The 20,654-nt window shown below is 42.4% G+C and overlaps 2 protein-coding genes across 3 annotated transcripts; both read right to left on the reverse strand.

Moving 5' to 3' along the window:
* Nucleotides 1–602: 602 nt before the first annotated feature.
* On the reverse strand, nucleotides 603–1,873 carry LOC144707136 (uncharacterized). The gene is made up of 3 exons (XM_078580251.1): nucleotides 1,643–1,873; nucleotides 1,098–1,286; nucleotides 603–1,016 (listed from the first exon to the last, which is right to left on the reverse strand). The coding sequence occupies exons 1-3, from the start codon at nucleotides 1,871–1,873 to the stop codon at nucleotides 603–605; spliced, it is 834 nt and encodes a 277-aa protein (XP_078436377.1).
* A 4,457-nt stretch (nucleotides 1,874–6,330) lies between these two features.
* Nucleotides 6,331–18,853, reverse strand: LOC144706298 (ubiquitin C-terminal hydrolase 13-like). Of its 2 annotated transcripts, none has more exons than XM_078579182.1 (32): nucleotides 18,535–18,853; nucleotides 18,193–18,253; nucleotides 17,795–17,948; nucleotides 17,549–17,706; nucleotides 17,080–17,345; nucleotides 16,759–16,977; nucleotides 16,577–16,685; nucleotides 16,381–16,496; nucleotides 15,946–16,044; nucleotides 15,086–15,195; nucleotides 14,626–14,700; nucleotides 14,366–14,444; nucleotides 14,122–14,268; nucleotides 13,964–14,044; nucleotides 13,767–13,886; nucleotides 12,556–12,678; nucleotides 12,385–12,462; nucleotides 12,185–12,273; nucleotides 11,987–12,095; nucleotides 11,776–11,844; nucleotides 11,530–11,637; nucleotides 11,167–11,222; nucleotides 10,904–11,081; nucleotides 10,708–10,809; nucleotides 10,562–10,633; nucleotides 10,359–10,424; nucleotides 8,667–8,732; nucleotides 8,486–8,569; nucleotides 8,117–8,230; nucleotides 7,563–7,637; nucleotides 7,362–7,448; nucleotides 6,331–6,776 (listed from the first exon to the last, which is right to left on the reverse strand). In XM_078579182.1, the coding sequence occupies exons 1-32, from the start codon at nucleotides 18,562–18,564 to the stop codon at nucleotides 6,735–6,737; spliced, it is 3,342 nt and encodes a 1,113-aa protein (XP_078435308.1). In that variant the 5' UTR covers nucleotides 18,565–18,853; the 3' UTR covers nucleotides 6,331–6,734. The 2 variants fall into 2 exon arrangements, with proteins under 2 accessions (XP_078435308.1, XP_078435307.1); XM_078579181.1 differs by having other exon boundaries at nucleotides 8,117–8,233.
* Between the last annotated feature and the right edge of the window lie 1,801 nt (nucleotides 18,854–20,654).

Below are 20,654 nucleotides of genomic sequence, written 5' to 3' on the forward strand. Positions count from 1 at the left end.
CGACGCACCCATATCGCCCAAAGTGTTGCTAGTATTCTACCCCATTCCGCTTTGTTCTGGTATCTACCAGTCGTGAGTGATGCCCAAAAATCGGTGTCTGAGGAAATATTCACCCTGGAGATTTGTTGCGGTGCCCATACTCCCCTGGCAATAGGACATGCAAAAAAAAGGTGTGGGCAGTCTTCATCGCCCCTGCCACAAAGAGGACACAAGACGGGCTCCGTCGGTGCCCATCGCCTGCGGTAGACCCGTGTGACCATTCTTCTCCTCCTCAGCAACCAACCGAAAAGTCTCACCTTTAGGGGGAGTTTTTGCTTCATTATGCTATGGCATGTATTACTGGTTGAGATGTCGTCCCTCGCTTCCCCTCGGATTTTCAAGTATGCGTCCTTTACTGAGAAAGGTGGCCCCCGCCATACCCATCCATCCCGGGAGACTCCCGAGGGGCTGAGAGGTAGGATGGTCTCATGCATCCCCAACAATTCCACGAAACGATCCTCCGATAAAGTCCCAGGAAGGTTAGGGACCCAAGCCCCTTCCCAACATTCGCTGACAGCGACGGGGGTTCCTTGCCAGCGCAAAAAGTCTTAGAAACTGCAGTTTCAACGGGTCGTGCTTTGTCCAGTTATCAGTCCAAAATCAGATTCCTCCCCCGTCCCCCAACTTGGGGTCAAACAAATCCCGAATGTGAGGAATGGTTTGACGCAGAGTACGCCAAAAAGGGGATTCCCCCTCCTGTGTGCCCATCCCCTCTCCCAATTCAACGACGGATCATAGACGTCTCTTAGCACCTTGATGGCTAGCCCCTCTGTCGATGACACCATCCCTTCAACGCATTTAGCAAGCAATACGAGGTTCATAGATTCCAAGTGGAGAATACCCAGTCCTCCCTGTTTCATGGGTCGGCAGACCACATCCCAGGCTACCAGGGGTATCCCTCTACCTCCTTCTCCATTCCCTCCCCAAAAAAACCGTCTCATTAATCCTTTGAGTCGTTTGGCCACCCCAACCGGAACCTTAAACATCGAAAGGTAGAAAATAGGTATAGAGGAGAGCACCGATCTCAAGAGTACCATACGACCCCCTCGCGATAGTACCCTGCTTTGCCAGCCCTTCAACCTCCGCCCCACCTTATCGATCACTGGTTGCCATTCCGTGGATAAGAGCCGTCTCCCCGTGAGAGGGAGCCCCAAATACCTCATCGGAAGAGAGCCTCGGGGTGTATCTAGCACACGGGCGCATAGAGTCTCCTCCTCCGAGGATAGGCCGAACCCCACGAACGCTGACTTTTCCCGGTTGAGACATAGTCACAAGAAATCTGCAAACAACTCCAGCAGGGACGATACGGTGTGAGCTTCTGTTACCAAACCTTCCATAAAGAATGTTGTATCATCTGCATACTGGAGCAATGGGATGCCCCCGGATAGCTCGTCGTGTGAAATTCTCGTAAAAAGCCTCGCTCTCACGCCTTAAGGGTACAACTGGCCAATGTGTCTACCGCAAGGACAAACAGCAGTGGTGCTAAAGGGCAACCGTGCCTGACTCCTCTCTGTGGGTGGATCCACCCTCCTTCCGCCCGGCCATTAACGAAGACCGAGAAAGAGTGGGATGTAACACATTGTCGTACCCAGGTCACCCATACCTTAGGAAATCCCCTCTTTCTCATGACGGGCCATAGGAATTTCCAATCGAGGGAGTCGTAAGCTTTCGCGAAGTCCACCTTACAAATAAAGCCCTTTGTCCCCGTTCTCTTCCATGCTGATACAATCTCCCCTGCCACCACCGCGCTTTCATGCAATTGCCTACCCGGGATGAAGGCCAATTGGAATGGACCAATTAGACCCCCGATTATCACCCTCAAATGGTTAGCCATCACCTTGGCAATGATGAGATAGATGGAGTTTGACAAAGCAATGGGTCTGAAATCCCCCACATTCACTGCCCCGTGCACTTGGGCAGCAGAAATAAGTATGACCGATTAAGTCTTTCGAGGCCAAACTTGCCCCTCTGGAATTCGTCCAAGGTATCCATCACGTCAGGGCCGACAACTTCCCAGAATTCGCTGAAGAAAAATATGGGGAAGCCGTCAGGGCCCGGAGCTCCCTCTCCATTCAAACCTTTGATCGCCGTCCTCACCTCCTCCGCACTAAAAGTCCTCAATAGCCCATCTTGTTGTGCTTGTGATAATCGAGAGGTCCTCTCTTAGTTACTGTTTGGAAATGGCTCTCTAGTGCTTCTCCCACCGCTTGTGCCCCCTCAAACTCGTGATCCCCCACTTTCAGTATGGAGATTTTATTTGACCTCCGCCTTATGGAAGAACCGAGTGTTGGCATCTCCCTTCCTGCAGCCAAATCTGCCGCAATCTTTGCCTCCAATCCATCTCAAGCTTCTTATCCTCCTCCACCACCTCTCGACATGTTTTCCTTTCCTTGAGTTTGTCTTCTAACAGGCATCTTGTATCTTCAATGGCGTCCAAATGCTGGACCCTCAATAAGGCTTCATCCCGTCTTCGGTGTCTTCCCTCTTGAATCTGTCTCTTCACCCCGATGAGGTAATGACGCAGGCCCGCCAGCTTGGTGGCCTGCCTGATCATGGCTGAGCCCTGTGAAGAGTGACGCGTCCACCATGCTATCACCTTCTCTCTGAAGCCCCTCTCGCGTAGCCACGATCGGTCCAATTTGAAGTAGGTGGGTCTAACCTGCCCAATGTTATCCTGCCATATAATTGCGGTGTGATGAGATAAAGGTCTGGGGAGAGCTCATAGGGTGTGTCTCCAATAGGTCGACCAAACATAGGAATCAGTCCATGCGGGAGAGCGTGGTAGGACCTCTCGTACTACGCCATGTGTAGTTACAATCCATCGGTCCCATTTCTTGCAGTCCCACCCCCGAGATGAATGCCCAGAACGCCTCTGATCCTGGGTCCTGCCCTCCCAAGCTATTAGGTCTATCGCTCAACTACAGAGTGACGTTAAAATCCCCGCCAAACAGCATTGGGGACCCCTGAAAGAGGGAGGTGACTACCTACAATTCCTCCCACAATCCGTGACGTCGGGCTGCAATGACCGGACCATATACCGATGCCACCGTGCATTGAAATCCGTCGCTTCTTCTCTGTATTTTAACGGCCCCCACGTACTGTCCTGTCCACTACCCTTCCTTGGCAAAGGTCGCCGTGTTCCATGCCACAAGTAAGCCCCCTGATCTGCCCGTGGTATTTACGGCCACAACACCCTCTAGAGAACCCCTTACCACTGAGTTCCATACCTTAGTGTCCCATCTCTCCAACATCGTCTCTTGTAGGCACACCACATCCGCTCCCCATTGACGCAAATAGCTTCCCACAACTCCCCGCCTCCCTTTGTCCCGTAGTCCGTGTATATTCCACGATAGACACTTGATTGATGATCCGATGCTTGCGCCCCTTGCACCCTCTCCGGGGTTACTCCCACCTCCTCGGCCAACTCCGCCATCGTCGGATGTGCGCCATTGACCTCCTCCGTCGCAGCGTCCTCTGTGTGGCTAGAGGACTCTACAGCCTCTTCCCGTTGTTTCGCTGATCCCTTGGCGTGGCCCCATGTGGCTTTCGACGAGCTTCCATCTTCTTGGATTGTCTGTCGGCGATTAGGCGAATCTGACCATTGTGCCCGGACACCATTCAGGTCTTCTTACCATCCGCCTCCATAAGCGCCAACTTCCCCCTCCGGTAAACCACTCCCGTAAACCGGCGGAGATCATCATTAGTTATCTGTCTCACCCTTTTCCTCCCTGGGTTTTGATCTTCGAGGTTTTCTTGGTCATTATCCTCCATGGTCGAGGCCGGCGGGATGGCCGATGATGTGCCCTCCACGTGGATCGGGGCCCCACTCGCCCCATCCTGTACGTCTTCCTCCATTGAAGCTCCGTCCTCCGGCACTCCAGTGGGGGAATCACCCTTCCCCTCTGTCGCCTCCCAATGGGCATCCGGTCTTCCGAACTCTCCTAGCGCGGCTGGAGGGGTCTTGGCCCTTATCCTGGCTTTGAATGCCTGTGTGTATCCCTGAGCCCAGACTGACTCAGGCAACTCCTCCCCTTCTATCACTTCGACCTCTAGCTGCACCACATTTGGGTCCCCCAAATTCTAACCCCGTCGAGATGATGCTTTTAAGTTGGCCGAAAGAGGCGACCAGGTTTGCTAACGTCATCTCTTGACGGTGCACCAATGGGACCTCGTGCACCTCCACTAGTATCCCCATCTTTTTAACTCCTTCAGCCCCATCAGAAGGGAGGACTCGCCGCCACCTCACCTCCGTGGTATCAGTGACCTGTTGCTTCCATCCGCAGACCGCGACATATGCGACCAATGAGGCCCCTCGAAGGAGAAAGGAATGTGCATCTATCCTTTGCACCTCCGCCTGGTCCAACTGAGGGAATTTCTACCATAAGCCGGCACTAACATTCTCGACATCGGGATGGTCCCCGAACACATCGCCCACCAAGCACTTTTGGAGGATGCTGGAACATGTGTCTTCGCCGTCTACTTCTCCTTGGGCCATTTGTTGACCTGGGCTTCAGACCGGATGTCCCACTTGCGCCTGGCGATTGCTCCCTTCTCCTCCCCCTTGGCGGCACTCATATTGACGGTGCCCTGTCCTTCTGCAATGTCGGCAAACCACCAGATCTCGACAGAGGCGCGCGTGGTGGCTCGACGATAAACACATGAGGGACATGTTGGCCTCTGAGGGACATGTTGGCCCCTCTTTGCCTGACAGGATCTCACCTCCACCCAGCCGTCGTCGTCACCTACCTCTGCGTCCCTGGCTTCCTTTCCCGTCTTGCAATTCCGGCTTGCTCCGGGCGTGGCTCTATCCGCAGCAGCGAAAATATGGTCCTCTTGAGCTTCCCCATCCTTGCTTGTGTGCCGAGGGGGACGGTGCTCTCTTTGCGGGGCCCCCTCTTCTCCATTTTGTGTGGTGTGGGGCCTCCTGCCACTTGCCCCTTCTAGATGACCCTGACCCCCTATCTCGGAGCTCTGGCCCTTCCCCAAAATGTGCATACATGGGTCTCTTACCCTTATCCTTCTCCATTCCCGTATCTGAGTGCTGCAATCTTGCCCATCCCGGCGGATCAGGTTCTATTCTGGCTTTGCTAAGACTTGGGACAACCCCCTCCTAGCGCCCCCTTGGCCCCCAAGTCCTCCCCCCACCCCCTCCCTCCATGTGGAGATGTGTGGGGCCCTTTCACCTTGGGCATGGTGGGACCCTCCCCCATGGCCGCGGTGGAGCCTGCCGTCTGGATGCCACCGTGACGATCGGTAGCCATTTGTCCAAGAACTTCATTGTAGTGGTCCCCGGGTGCCCTGTCGGAGGTCCTCCAACCGGAAATCGCCACCTGGACAATCCCGCAGGATTCTTGCCCTGTCAAATATGGGGTGATCTTCTTTGCTGGTCCACAGGAGATCTCCCACCTACTTGGTTGAAGGCCTGAAATTCGTCGTGGTGCACTCCAACACGTCAGGATGTGAGGCCACCGAACCCCCCAGAAAAAGCTTTACGGTCTGTTTCCCATGATCTATTTCCTCCCAGATGAGCGCATCGGGGTCTCCTTTCGACACATCCATGCTGAGCAGCGGCGTGTCTTTTCCCATCGACTCGTTCATCTCGTCCGACACGACCTTTGTAGGAAACCAAGACAACTCAAGATGGCTAACGGCGGCAAGGAAGAACAGCGGAGAGGGAGAACGGTGAACCGCGAACGGCGGCGAGGAAAAACGATGGCGAGGAAGAACGGCGGTGAGGGAAAACCGGTGAGGGAAAATGACAGCGAGGAAGAACGGCGGTGAGGGAGAACCGGTGAGGGAGAACGGCGGCGAACGGCGGGGAGAACAGCATTGGGAGAAGGTCAACCGTCGGGGCAGGTCGGAGCTCGACAGGGGAGAAGGTCCAACCGTCAAAGAAGGTCGGAGAAGGTCGGAGAGGGTCGGAGAGGGGAGAAAGGGAAAAGATAGACCGTCGGAGATCATCTTGACAGGGGAGAAGGTCTGACCGTCAAAGGTCGACCATCGGAGATCATCAGAGCACGGGGAGCTCGACCATCGGAGAAACTCGGCCGTCGGGGATCGTCGGTGCAAGGGTAGCTAGACCGTCGGAGATCGCTGGAGCTTGACTGTTGGCAATCGTCGAACTCCCCGTCGGAGCTTGACCGGCGGAGCTCGACCAGCCCGTCGAACAAAAAAAAAAAAAAAAAAAAAGGAAAAAAAATCTCCCGACGTCGGGCGTTTTAGCTGCCATGGGCGACAGGTTTCACTGAAGAAAAAATATTTTAAGAAGGATGGGGAAATTTGGAACAGAAAGAAAAAGCAAATCAAACCACCTCTTGGTATCTGAAAAATATCCCTAATCCGTAGTAGCTTTACAAAAATCGCTGCTGTCTGAACAAGCCTGCACACATGATTATACAAATCTCCCCCACACTCATGATTAAGAAGGAAAACCAAAAACATAAGATAAAATAACACACATGAATAAACAAAAAGGAGCTCTGCACTGCTGCATCCATTTTGCTTCATTCAATTTCCATCTTTGCAGCAGACAGCCAGCCAGGCCCCCCCTTCCACCATCATCCCTAATCATCCTTCTATTTATATAATAAATTATGTCAGATGAGATGCTCATCTCTCTTCCTTCTCTCTCTCTCTCTATCTCTTGACTGCTTGGACAGCAAAATGGGGGCTGTGGTTGATCAGTGCTAGCCCCTTCAGTTGTATATTTTCACCGGCTTTTCAAAAGTGTGGCGGGTCTGGAAAAATATACACAGAAATTATTTCTTTATCTTCGTGTCAACCAGCTTAAATAAAACAACACCCTACTAGTCCATATATGGTTGTTTCTGTGGCTTTTTGAAAATATCTGATTCTGCCCTTCAAAAAAACACAATAAGTTTCCAAGAATTGACCTATACAAATGCTCTTGATTAGAATGATAATCAGGTATCATGCTCTTGATTCTGCTCTTCTAATATTAAATAAAAAAGATCACGCCGCTTATGCTCACCTAATGTATATTTTTTCTGTGGTTTTTTACAAAATATCTGGTTCTACCCTTCAAAACCCAAATTAACATGATAAGGCAATTAGAGTTAAAGCACTATGTTTATGTATTGTGTTTTAAGAATCATAATGTGATTAGAGCTACAAAGATACAGGTCCTTAGTACTATGTTTGCGTACGGAATAAATAGATGAGGTGAGATTAGAGTCCATTTTTTAAGCTTTCCAGATGGCCACTGAAATTATACCAATAATGAGGTCCGTCTCATTGATGAAAATGTAACTAACTGAGAGTAACAAAGAAACTAACATTATTGAGCATACCGAACTAATTACCTGATTTGCAGCGTAAGCTCTTTTGGGAGCGGTGTCAGAGTGCTCCAACCCCAAATATTGTTCCCAAGCGCCATAGATATCTCGTCTCTGAGGTTTTGTAAAATAATCAAGCCTCAGAGATTGGATGGACGAAACCCATAAATAATTTAGTTTTTTTCAAAATAATCCTGATTGACTAGTATAACATTAGTATGATCTTACCTGAAAGCGTTGAGCTATGACATCAGAGTCCTGGAGGTATTCCGGACGACCCAGGGATACAAACGCAAATTTCCACTGCATAGAAATTGGAAATAGTTAGTTGAAATTAAATACAAACCCAACAGGACAGAGATGACGTTATGAATCAAAATATTCCTGATATAAAAAAAGGTAGAAGTCTAGAATTATCCGAGTCTCAGTATTACTACAAATGAAAAGAAATTTTACCAGACGGAAATTCATAGGAAAAAATCCACACATATAACCATTATGACGACCATGATCATGCAAATTCCTATTGTGTGGCATACAAGTGATACTATCCCAGAGGTTTTTTTCTACTTCAAAAAAATGAGACCACATCTAGCCTAGATTTAGATCGGTCGTATAATGAACTCTTCTATTTTTTATTTTTTTTGAAGAAAAGCGGGAAGATAACCCGAAAACGGCAATCAACCAGTCTTCTAAACAATCATCTTGCTGAAATTTCAAAGATGAATGGCAACTTTTTTGCTAAAATGAGCCAACGACATAATAAGAAATAGCGGCTGCACCTTCGAGTATTCTTCATCTGGAATTTGCAGTTTCTTCTGAATACGGATCTTCACTAAAGCCAAAGTCTCACCCTCGTGAATCACCAGGAAAAAAGGTTCCCCAAAATTTTGAATCTGCTGTACGAGAGAAAAGGATAAGGGTTACATGGAAGGAACCAAAAACAATTGTCTTCATGAGAAAGGGTAAACAGAAATCCCACCACCTTTGTGAAATTCTATCTACAAAGAAATATAGTAGCAAAGAAATATAGTGGGCAAAAAAATGTGGCGACACCACATCTTGCCATTAACATTTATGAGACTTAGTAGTTCCACGTGAACCATTTATTCTAATGCTTATCCTGATATACGAGTTTAAAGTCTAAGTACCATTTGATTTTGAGGATCCTTGGTGAAATGATAGACGTGAATTACGCGATCCTGTGGATCAAGATTTTTCTCCTCATCTGGGACCTATGATCAGAGGAGTCGGCAATAATCAGAAAAATATTAATAATACGATTGCATATCAGTTCATGATTTAGTAGAATAAATAGAAGTTTTGTGTTACCTCCTCTGCACGCAAAGTCCAGTATTGGTCATTTATGTTCTCAATCTTCTCACTGATTGGGAATATCTGCCAGAAGCGAGACAAAAAAAAGTAAAAATGTTATGCTATAACAAAGTGAGAAAATGAGGGAGAAAATTAACAGAAGGTCGATAGATCCAGTAAGCATGTTCAGCAAAAGGGCCCAATTCAGGCAACATTGGCATACTGAACCCAGAGGAGACGGATGGCATTCATACACAGAAATGTATTCATAAAGAAAATTCCAAAGAGACAAATTATTTAAAATTGATCAAAAGAACCACCATATGTGAACAATTAATGATTCAAGTAATAATAATTGAGAGGATCACCCCGGCATCCTCTCCCTTCCTTCACGTCCGCTCCCTCATAAAAGAACTCTTAGGATGTTATCAGAAACCACTAAAAGAGTAAAACACAAGGAAGATAGTAGGAACTTAATATTTGATGTCATCTATGATAATGCCAAGAGTATAACGACGAGACATCATTATCCCTATCCTTCGTCCTTCCCAGGATGAGGAGGCTGATGACAAAATCATCATCCCAGAGTCTCTCGCCCTCGCCACGATGACAACAGTATTTTTTTCAAATTATCGCCTCTCGTCATTATCCCTTTGTTAACCTCGCTCAGATGACAAGCAAATGTAACCAACTAACCATCACTCAAGCCGTGGACAATGACAAGACGATAACAGGTTTGTGGATGACGATGATGGTTTCCGTCACCATCCGCAAACACTATACGGAGGGCAAAGACTGATGGTACCCTAGCACTCAACGACCAAAATGGAAATATGGCAGGGAAAACCGGAGAAGTTCCTTCGTCATAAAAACAACCAAGCCATTATGGTGACTTAATCAAAAAAAATATATGTCAGCCAAAGAAGCCTACTTTAATATCTTCCATCTTGATGTTATTCACCTTCCCCCGTAATCTCTATTATCTGTAAAACTGTCCTTAAGGGGTCCAATACTAGAGTCTCGTATAAAGCCCACTTGTAGCCCCAAACATACCACGGGGGTGCGATCAGGTACTGAGAAATCTCTTAATCGAAAATAGAGTTTGTAAACAGGCGGCCATGTCAGCAGCTCTGGAATGCCGCAGGAGAATCGGCGACACGAGTCAATATTGATTGGCTTACAGCCAAGTCAACAAGGTCACTCTTTTCACCAAGTGAGATTGGTCTGTAAGAGTGAATCGCAGGCCATATAGAAAGAGATTGACCACTACAAATTGGTGAGTAATGCCAATTCACCAGAATAGCTTATGAGCCAGAAGATCGACTCAACAATAAAAAATGTGAAGATGATGTGAGCTTTGGGCCATATTCAGTTCCACTTCCGGCAAGAGCATGTTGCACATTATAGTACTTTCTCATTACTTGCTGGATTTTGGATTAGGTTGCAACTTACCATACGAGCCCAATTTTGCGGAAGAGTTCATAACTTAAAAATATTTTACGCACAAAAAGGTTTTCACAGATAGGGATGAAGTTCTTTGAGTTCATTGTAATGGAGATCTCGGAAGTTAGACTTGTACAACGACTTTGAGAATGTTCGCTACATGCCAAGCCTCATGGCTCACCATATACTACATCTGAGGAAACATTCTAAGATTCGTTTTTGAAGAACAAGATAACAGAGAATTAAAGACATGACGGAACAGCATACCTTATAGATTTTGTGATAGAAGACTTCGAGTAATCGAAGTTCCGCATCAGGATGGGACAAATCAACCTGTTCCCCAAGTCATCCGACCAGAGAAAAAAACAAAATAGTAGAGAACTAGATCAATAAGAAGCTAAGCACAGGCAACTATTTTCGCATTGAAGAATATATATGATTCAACAGTGTGCAAAGTGCCTGTCTATTACCTTAGTCTTCAAGTCTGCAAGTACATCGCCCACAGTGCTGTTCTTTGGTAACCTAATGGAGTGAATGACCCCCTAGAAAACCCGGCAAGATTTTAGCACGCACAGCTAAAACTTATAGATTGTTGTGTTAGAAGAATTGAGCTGACCTCATCTTTTGTTGCATGATGGAAGGCTACTTTCAGAGTTTTGAGGCATTGCAATTCCGGCAGAGGTATGTCAAGCACTTCGTAATACAATATGTCGGAGGTCTGCGGGTTTCATGACAGTTCAGTAAGAGGGTGCATTTTTATCTCTCTATGACAAAAATATAATTTTTTTTGGAAAAGAGAATGGGCAACCAACCTGGTTATAATGAGCAAGCATGTCTGTCAGATGTTCTGCACCCCGGTATTTGATTGGCTGTGGCTTAGGCTGCTGAGAATAGCAGTTATGGGAAGTAATCCGGAGCTTTGTTGGATCATCCAAGCCAATATGACGAGCAAGTCGCTCTACAACATCGTCATAAGTATGGAGTTTCGACCTGAAATAAGAAAAACACCATAGATATATTTGCTTGTTTCCATGTCATAATCGATTAATTGGACTTTCGGTTCTTGAAGGCTCACAGCTCTAAGCAGAAACCGTCCTCTTTTGGCTTCTCTAAAGAACGAAAATGCACAACCTGATAGCAGCAGATAATTCACACTTATTTTATATACCCTGGATGATAAAAAATTGAACAAACACTACATAATCATTCTTTTTTTTAAGTCGCTGTTTTGAGCAAATAAATATGGTTTGCACTACTACAACATTTCTCGAAGATTCATTTTTAGTCACATCTAATTATGAGATTAACCCATCTACATGAACAATAAGACCCGTCCCAGAATGCCAGAAAATGAGAACAAAAGGTCCACGTGAAAATATTCTCATTCTATGCACACTTCGTAAAATCTATCGGCACCCAAGTTGTGTTTTGATACTACCTGCCGGTTACGAACATACTCCAGGAATGATGGGACATCAGGGTGACGGCATGAATCATCATTCTCTGGTGGAGTCTTCTGGTAACAAATGATGTCGCCATCTTCAAGCTACACAAAAAGCAATTTTAAACATGTTTGGCGTGATACAGTCGAAAAGGAGAGAACTCAGAAAATAGTTCAAGAACAAGACGTTAATATCAGGAACCCATAAAACACCCGGTTGAAAGTTGAAAAACGAAATCTTACCTGGCTGGATCGGAAGCTAATTCTTTTGTCGATAAGTTCACACATCACGGTAGGCTCAAACTTTATTTCCTGGAAATTATGAAATGTAAGAACATGCGCCGCAAGGTATTAAACTCAGTCTTACTTCATTCTGGTCAAAGCAAAATTCAACAACTTATGGCTGCATAACGAAAAAAAATTCTGAGGAAGATTGAAGTGCTGTAGCAGCAACCTCATAAAGTTCAATTTCGGCAGTTGGATCAAAACCAGCCAACTCATTCAGCCTTTTCAATATCTCCGTCGGCTTTCCCAAAGACTTCACAAAAAATCTCCCAACATACCTGATAAGGAGCCAGAAAATTGTTAAACATCATGAAGCTTAAAAAAAATAATTTGGTATGGGATACGAAATTCGATGGTAACGTGATACCTCAGCTCTTCTTTCCACGGGTCATAAAGCTTAAAGAAGAGAAGCAAATCTTCTTTGGTTTTCTCCTGGGGACAACGTGGAACCTTGTCCTTCAAGCAACGACGTAAAATATGAGACCAAAATCTACTTCCAACAACAACAGTAAAAGGGATGCGTTGCAAATTGTAGAGAGATAAATAGATGATGTGTCAGAGGGTTACCAGTCCGACATCTACTTCCAAGAACAGTTTGAGTTCAGCATTGTGAGGCTTATTAGATACTTCTCTTAATTGCCCAACCTATAGATATAAGAATAACGATGTGAAGCACTGTTAATTGCTCCAATCACAAAGGATAGTCAGAAAAAAGAAGTGAATCGAGTAGGTAATTACTGATTGCATCTCTTCTAGAGAAGTCAGCGGTCTATTTGGACGGTAAGTGTGGTTCTGACGTCTAGCCCACAGCCAGAAGCGTTGAAATTGCACAGGAACACCAAATTCTTTTGCCACTTCTTCCTAGAGAGAGATAACCCAAATGCATTCAACAATCAAACAAATTTCTGTACAAAGATATCTTTAAACTCAGCAAATATATAAAAACGGGAATAGAGGTTAAAGGAATATAATTCAAGTGTTAGCGAGCAGTAAGTACTTCACACAAGTAAAATTTAACTTTCGGCCACGAGCTGACTAAAATTGTTGATGTAAATGAAGAGAGGAACAAATAAACTCATTGCGCATAGCCAACTTAGTTCCAAAATTTTCAGAAGGCTACTAGGTTACTTAAGTTATCAAGCGAAGCAGCGACACGGGTTAACTCCCTTTATTTGGACTATCTTACATTACAGGGCAAACCTGAGCACAAATATTTTCATGAGTCATTTTAAAGAAAACTCAAAGTAAAGCCGCTGTACGCATCTCTTTACCAGCTTTAATAAGTTAAAGCACAAATAACTATCAGAAATGTATACAGGTAGTAAAAAATGAATACTCTGGTCAGAGTATCAAAAATGTTATCATGATTCTTTCACCAAGCGATTTCCATCTCAAGACTATAGGCGATAAAGTCGCTACTCAATCACTTTTCGTTCAAAGGAGAAGAAAAGAGAAACCCATGTTGCCTTCATAATGAGAATAATAAAAGGATTTATTATGGTTTCACTATCACGAGTGGGGAATCCATTTCATGCCACAACGGTTTAAATTGATTTGCGTCTATGAACAAGTTATCATGTTTATGCCTAAGTATCTTGATCACGTTTGACCTCTACGAATAGCCACAAACTCATCAATTGATTTGAAAAACAGATTTCAAGGAAATTCAATTTTGATTGTTCATGAAGCAAGATATAGACTCAACATCCTGTGTATGATAACTCGCTCCCATCAACAAACTTAGACTACACGGAGCATAAAACAATCGCCCCATTAATGCCAAGATTTTTTGTCAAAAGCTGAATAACAGTTTACTTTCCTGGACTGTCACACTCTGGCGCACAAAAATTAGTGGAATTTTATTTTTCAAACAAAATTCCTCTGGTCTATTGCAGTCTAAAACAAAGAAAGTGCATCATTCAACGACGTACACCAAGGATAAGGCATACCTTAAAGAGGTTAAATGTCAACTGCTTCTGGATACGAAAACTCCGAACTTTGTCATGATCTACAAGATCAAAGTATATATCTCTTCCTATCTGTTGCATTAAATCTTCATCTCTCGCGACCTGAGTAAATTCAAGACAGGTACTTTGAACGCAGCAGAACCAAAGGAAAAGTTGATGTAAGAGGGACCAAAATATACCTTAATGATGGTGTAAAGATGAGCTTCAGCTTTCTCTTTCTTTTTGTGCTCTTTTTCTTCTTGCTCTTTCTTCAATCTCGCCTGAAAGTGAAAGAACGATCATTGATGAGCAATGGCATCAAAACTGCTATTCACTAAGATAAAGAAACATCCAATACCCGAAGATGTTCTGCGATGTCCTTCTCGTCCACATTGCAGATTATCTTTTCCTTATCACAATCTCGAATATAGACTAGCATATAAGCATTGGAGTACTTGGTAAATTTGAAAGGAGCATTATTAAATCCTGGATTAGCCTGCGGCAGCTGCAGAGAAATTGAATTGGAGAAAAAAAGGTGAGGCAATAAATTTAACTAAGGAAAGCAAAAACATTATTGCATTCTGAATGAAAGTTTTTTTTACCTCTTCTTCTCCACCATACTGCTCCTCCAAAGCCCTTTTCGTGTCCTCTTTAGTCACTCGCTCATCATCAAACTTGTACCTAATAGTGATTTTTCAATTCAGTTTATTGAAACAACCATAATCCTATGTGAAAAATTAATATTTCATGAGTTATCTAATAAACTTTTTATATGCAGATCAAAATGATTTTCAACTGAATGTAGCCAACAGCATATTAAATAACATTGACCCATAAAATTCTGCGTTGAAAAACTACATACCACTGATCAGAGAGTGTAGGCCGGATAAAGGCATAGTAATGTCCCCCATTGACTCCACCACTGTGCACAAGAACACTGAAATCACAAGCAAATGGCAACTACGTCAGAAACTGAAAAAAGCATGTTCTCTCACTTGGAAATGAAATAGCAAAGACAAAAAAATATCATCGCACTTCACCATATTCAAAAATTACGAGAAGATCGTACACTTAATACTACGCTACAAGAAAATGCGCAAGAAAATGGTATATAGTTCTCAACTACTAAATGTCTCCTTTCCTCCAGTCCTGCTAAACGAACACAATAAAACAAAAAGAAACACTTCGAGTAAGAATACCTCAATTTCTGAAAGCTAAATCCCTCAATTAAGAAATACAATGAGAAAGACATGGATAGCCACTAATGGGCATCGGAAATATTAAATTGCAAAAAAGTTTTCTTAATGCACAAAGACATATACCTATGCAAAGTATAAAGATTTCGGACACTTCTGTCAGCGTCTGGTGAGAGATACTTGCCATTTTCTCTATCAAGATCCAGTTCTAAAGGGAACTCATAGCGATCATTTATCTGAAATGTTGTAACATAGGATAAAAGATCAACAAAAAAGCGATAAAACAAGCGCTTAAATAAGTAACAGGATATAACAGAGAAATAACAAAATGTGATGGCATTTTCCATTTAGAACACCAACGCACTTAAAATAATATGACTAATTTAGTAAATAAAATGAGAAGACAATCGTAGACCATTATCCCTCGCAAACATGGACATCTGAACTTCTAGACGCCAACAACGGAAAGAAGACCACCATTCAGGGTAATAATTCGGCGGCTTAAAACAGATAGCTTTTAGTACTAAAACAGATGGGATCACGTAAATGTGTGATTGGTATAGAATTTGGTGTCAGAACTAACTACAATATCAATTGTTTAATTAGGCTTTTGTATGGATGTGCTCGCTGAATTTTTTTAAAAACTGACGGAAAGGTCACTCCCATGATCGCTAATAGTATACAAAAAGTCCTACTACAAAGAAAATTGAAAAAAGATGATTACAAGCTTTCAAGGGACCAAAGATAGCACAACTTTTGCAGATAATCTTTATTACTCAACTCAGGAACTCTAAAAATCATGCTTGACGATCTCAGAAGAACAGAATCGACAGCACATCCAAAGTCGAAGAGTCAATGCTTCATCACTCTCAGATACATGATGCAAACGCAGCAAAGGATTAAAGCATTTTTTTAAGAAATTGTTAAAAGCTAAATAAAGCAAAAAGAGCTCCAGAGACAAAAAACCGTAATATAATGATACTGACCTTAACCATCGTATCACGCATGAAATCATATTCAAATCGTTTTAGTTGAAGCTGAAGAACAGGAGGAAAATCAATGAACAGTACTCCCTTCTTGGCATCCTGTGAACACATTCGAGCATCAGAGAAACAAAGAGTTAAATTATTCCAACAGTAACACATTTGATGACATATCACGCTGTATTCAAACTATTTAGAACAGAGACAAGTGTACTAGTTATCCAAATCTATATTATAGCAATCTTTCATCCATTTCATTTATTTTTGGAAAAAACTAATATTGTGAATTACATTGCCATTATCCATCATCCTTCTTATCGGCCACCATAACCTGATCACAAAACCTTCTCTCGACTGAAGCTACTGAACATTCAGGGGACCGAACAAGGAAAATTAATATGCATGCTACTTTCAAATGGCCAATGTATGAATTCACACCTGCAAGCCATAGTGCTCAGCGTGATATTTGTTATCTCCTTCAAGGCGTTCAACTTCAACATACTTGTCAAAAGAAGCATACACATCTCGACAACCCTTGACATCAAGCTGGAGATCTGAAAAGATATTAAGATCAATTGTAAAATGAAATAGAACAAAAAAGCATTAGTCTATCAAATGTATGATGAAAACTCACCATAAAAGGACTCCTTTCTGGTGGACTTATAGTCCACATTAATGCACTCAATGTAATTCATGTGATGCCCTTCAAAAAGATGCTGAATGGTGCCCTCAACGACAGTCCCCTGAATTTGAAGAGAAAAAAATACATAAATGTTGTTCTTTATCTTTACGGAAAAATAACCAAGTAATGTATACCTTCATTTTGTCCTCCAATTTTTCACAAAGGACCCTATTAAGCTCTTGAACATCATGTTGCATGAATGAATCATAAGTATCCCACCCAAATGATTTTGTGAGCTCCTTTGTGGCAACACTGCTATCACTGTACTGAAGCTTGTAGAAGAGAGACTGAAGAGCTAGAGGGATACTCCCAGACGGCATGTCGTTCTCAGTCGTCGGCATATGATACACAGCCTGAGCATACAGATTGAAATGTTACTTTCCATGAATTCTCCGGCCGGCACATGTATTTTGAAAGGTGTAAAATTAGAGCAAACGAGAGAAGATAAAGCAGACCTTTCTAAAGTATGGAACATGGTACAAGGTCTGGAGGAGAGAGTTCATGTAGCAGGTTGCACCTTGATTTTTAAGTCCGACATAACCTGTTTCCTTCTTTGAATCGTATGCCCAGTAATCAATCACCCTACGGACTGTAACCTCGGCTTCGACAACTAAGGTGTCGTTGACGAGATACCCTCTACTTGGATCGTAAATTTCACTTAAAGGCATGAACGAAGTGAACCCCCAATCACTCTCCCGAGCATTGAATTGGTGTTGAGTGTCTGAAAGAACCGACGCCGATTATACGACCATTAAGCAGACAAGTAAGGCATACTATTTACAATTAACGGTAACTGAAAATCTCCACACACAAAAAATCTAGTTTTAGCCAGAAAAAAAATCTAGAGGTACTGCGGCAGTCAATAAAAACATAAATGTCATCAGTGTATAAACCAGCCCATTGCATGAATGCCAGAGACAATACCTTTCCTTAAGGTGTATTTATGCTGAATTTGATTGATTACGGCCAGACTGAACTGAGCATGTCTGCTCCAACCATACGGCAGGTTCTGCGAATCCGCCACATCCAGATACATGGACAGGTGGTCTACATTGTTCCCCTTTGGAAATATGAGTATTCGCCTGTTGCATGACTCGAATTAAAACCATAAAACTTTGAATCTATTTCAAACAAGCACTTTTTGAAATCTTCAAGGTAAAACCCACAGACCATTTGTATCCTCCCACAAAGAAAACTTCTGAATAATGCTTCTTCAGGTTCAACCTCGAGAAATTCTCAATCGTCCAAGTAAACCTAGAAGTAGGAGGATCTTCAACCTGCTGGTTCTCCGCAGTGGCCACAGGTTCTGGTTGAGCGGCAACAACTGCGATTGAGAATCTCTCAGAAAAAGGGTTTAAAAAGGATAAACAAAAATCACAAGAAGGTGCCCTAACCGACGCGATAAATAAGACAAAGATTCGATCTTTAGACTCCACCGAAATAAAATAAAAATTACATTTCAATTCTTTCCCGACACCCTCCAGGAGAAATCCCAAATTGGACTCAAAAAAAGGGGTAATCAGAAAGAGGGGACTTGAAACGAAGAAGCTACTAGGGTAAGAATCGACCTTCCATGGGCTGGGGGCCCTCCACGAAATCAGGGTGAGGAACAAGCATCTCGTCTTCCTGCTGCAAACACAAACAATCAAGACCCCAAAAACAAATAAAGAATCAACAACCTAGATGCTTCCATCAATCAGCCGACATCAAAGGAGATCAGATCAGAGCACAATTCACAAACAAGAAAGCACCCACGAAACCCTAATCGCCCAAAAACCAACCCCCCGGGCTCAAAAAACAGCCCAAAGAAGCCGAACCCAGGTGACCCAGCAATCCGATCTCGATCTCCGCCGGGCCAGACACGAAAAACGTGAGGAAAGGCGGAAAAAAATCGCGATTTTGGAACGTACTTCGAGAGGCGGAGGGGTCATAATAGTCATCGATGAATAAACGGGCTCCGAATCTAGCGACGGCGCCCGAACGAGGAACAGCCTTGGCGAGTCCGATCACGCCGCCGAGCACGCCGGAAGCCGCAGAGATTGGCAGAGAGAGAGAGATTGGGGGGAAGAGAGAGAAAGGAAGAGGGATTCTAGAGAGAGATAGAGGGGGGAGGGAGGATCCTAGAGAGAGAGAGGAGCGGTTCTAGAGAGAGAGAGAGAGAGAGGAGGAGGAGGGGCACGCCCTGGTCGAGAAGCGAGCTCCTTCGCTTAGATGACGAAAGGGAAACTGCTAAAAGTCGCCCGAGGGGAAGGGACAGACTAGTAAACGAGAGGGGTAATTTCGGAATTTCACCTCCCCTTGCCGATATAAAAAATAATATACGTCGTCCGTTCCGTTCGACTCCGTCCGTCTTGTCTCATCGTCCGTCGTCCGTTTGTACGCTCGCGAAGGTTAACCACGACGAGGGTCGTACGGAAAGTACGTTTTTACCCCCCCAGAACGTGGCCTGCCCTCTCCCTTTTAGTTCTTTTTTTTTCGTTTCCTTCCTGCTTTATACTCCTTTTGTTTAAATTTATATTTTAGTTTCTTTATTTTTTACTTTATATTTGGTATAAATAATTACTTTATTTTTATTTGGTATAAATAATAATAGGAATAAATAAAATAACTAAATAAAAATGAAACAAATATAGGATATAAAAACTTAATGAATAAAAAAAAGAGAGAATAAATAAATAAATTGCTAAAGATAAACGAAAAAAATTATTTCATTTTTACTTTTTTGTTTTTTCTTATATTATTTATTTTTAATTATTAATATTTATTATTTATATCCATATTTATTTCATTTTTATTTAGTTTTATTTATTTGTTGTATATTTTTGTTTACTATATTTATGTATTTAAACTTATATTTTAGTTTCTTTCTTTATTATTATTAATTGGTATTTTGTTTATTCCTACTCATTTTCATTAATCTTGCATTAATTTATCTTTATTTTTATTTTATTTTATATTATTTAAGTTAGTTTTTTGTTATATTTCTCGTTTTTTATTTATTCCTATTTTTAATTATTTATTGTATATTTTTGTTTACTATATTTATGTATTTAAACTTATATTTTAGTTTGTTTCTTTATTATTATTAATTGGAATTTTGTATAATCCTACTCATTTTCATTAATCTTGCATTAATTTATCTTTATTTTTATTTTATTTTATATTATTTAAGTTAGCTTTTTGTTATATTTCTCGTTTTTTATATTTCAGTACAAAGAATTACTTTGTTTTTATTCTCTCTTTATATTTTTACCTTTGCAGTTATTTTGTTTTCATTTCTCTGTTATTTTGTATTTAATTTAACTTATTCTAATTCTTAATGACTTAATTGGACGACTATTCAAGAAAACTAACTAAAGAAACATGGAACTTAAAAAATGCCAAGTACCTAAAGGAGAACTCTTGGTATTGACCCTGACGTACTGTAGTATATTTTCATTGTAACCTCATAACTTAATTACTAACCTAGTTGCAACTACATACATACTAATATCTGTGAAATTTAACTTAGGTGTTATTAATATGTGAAATTTAACTTAGGTGTTAATGAACCCATTCCCCAAGAAAAACATTAATCTAATTACACAAGGAGGAGATTTCCAAATTAAACCAGTAAAACCGTACAACAGCAAGGTATAACTTTGAAATTAGAAACATTACTGACCGTATATTAAATGATCATCACCTCTATGTTGGAAATCCAATCTCAATATTTCCTACTAAGTACACCACCTAATGAGAGAAGGAAAACAGAGGATTGTTTATTTTCGAGATTACACAGTAAACGAAAATAAATTTAATTTGATCACAAAAGGATTAGAGAAGGAAGAACGAACTTTCCAAAATAAAATTCTTACGAAGGTAGACAGCAAGATGTTATTACATGAAAATAAACTGATTATCTCAAAACTTCAAGCTTCCCCTTTCATTTAGAGTTTTTTCGACCTTCAAATGAATCAAAAGCCCTTACTAGAGGACACATAATAAATGAACAATCCGCCTGCTTCGTCGTCCATTTGTTTAGCAAATT

Source organism: Wolffia australiana, chromosome 8 (assembly GCF_029677425.1).
Source record: "Wolffia australiana isolate 7733 chromosome 8, ASM2967742v1".
Lineage (NCBI taxonomy): Eukaryota > Viridiplantae > Streptophyta > Magnoliopsida > Alismatales > Araceae > Wolffia > Wolffia australiana.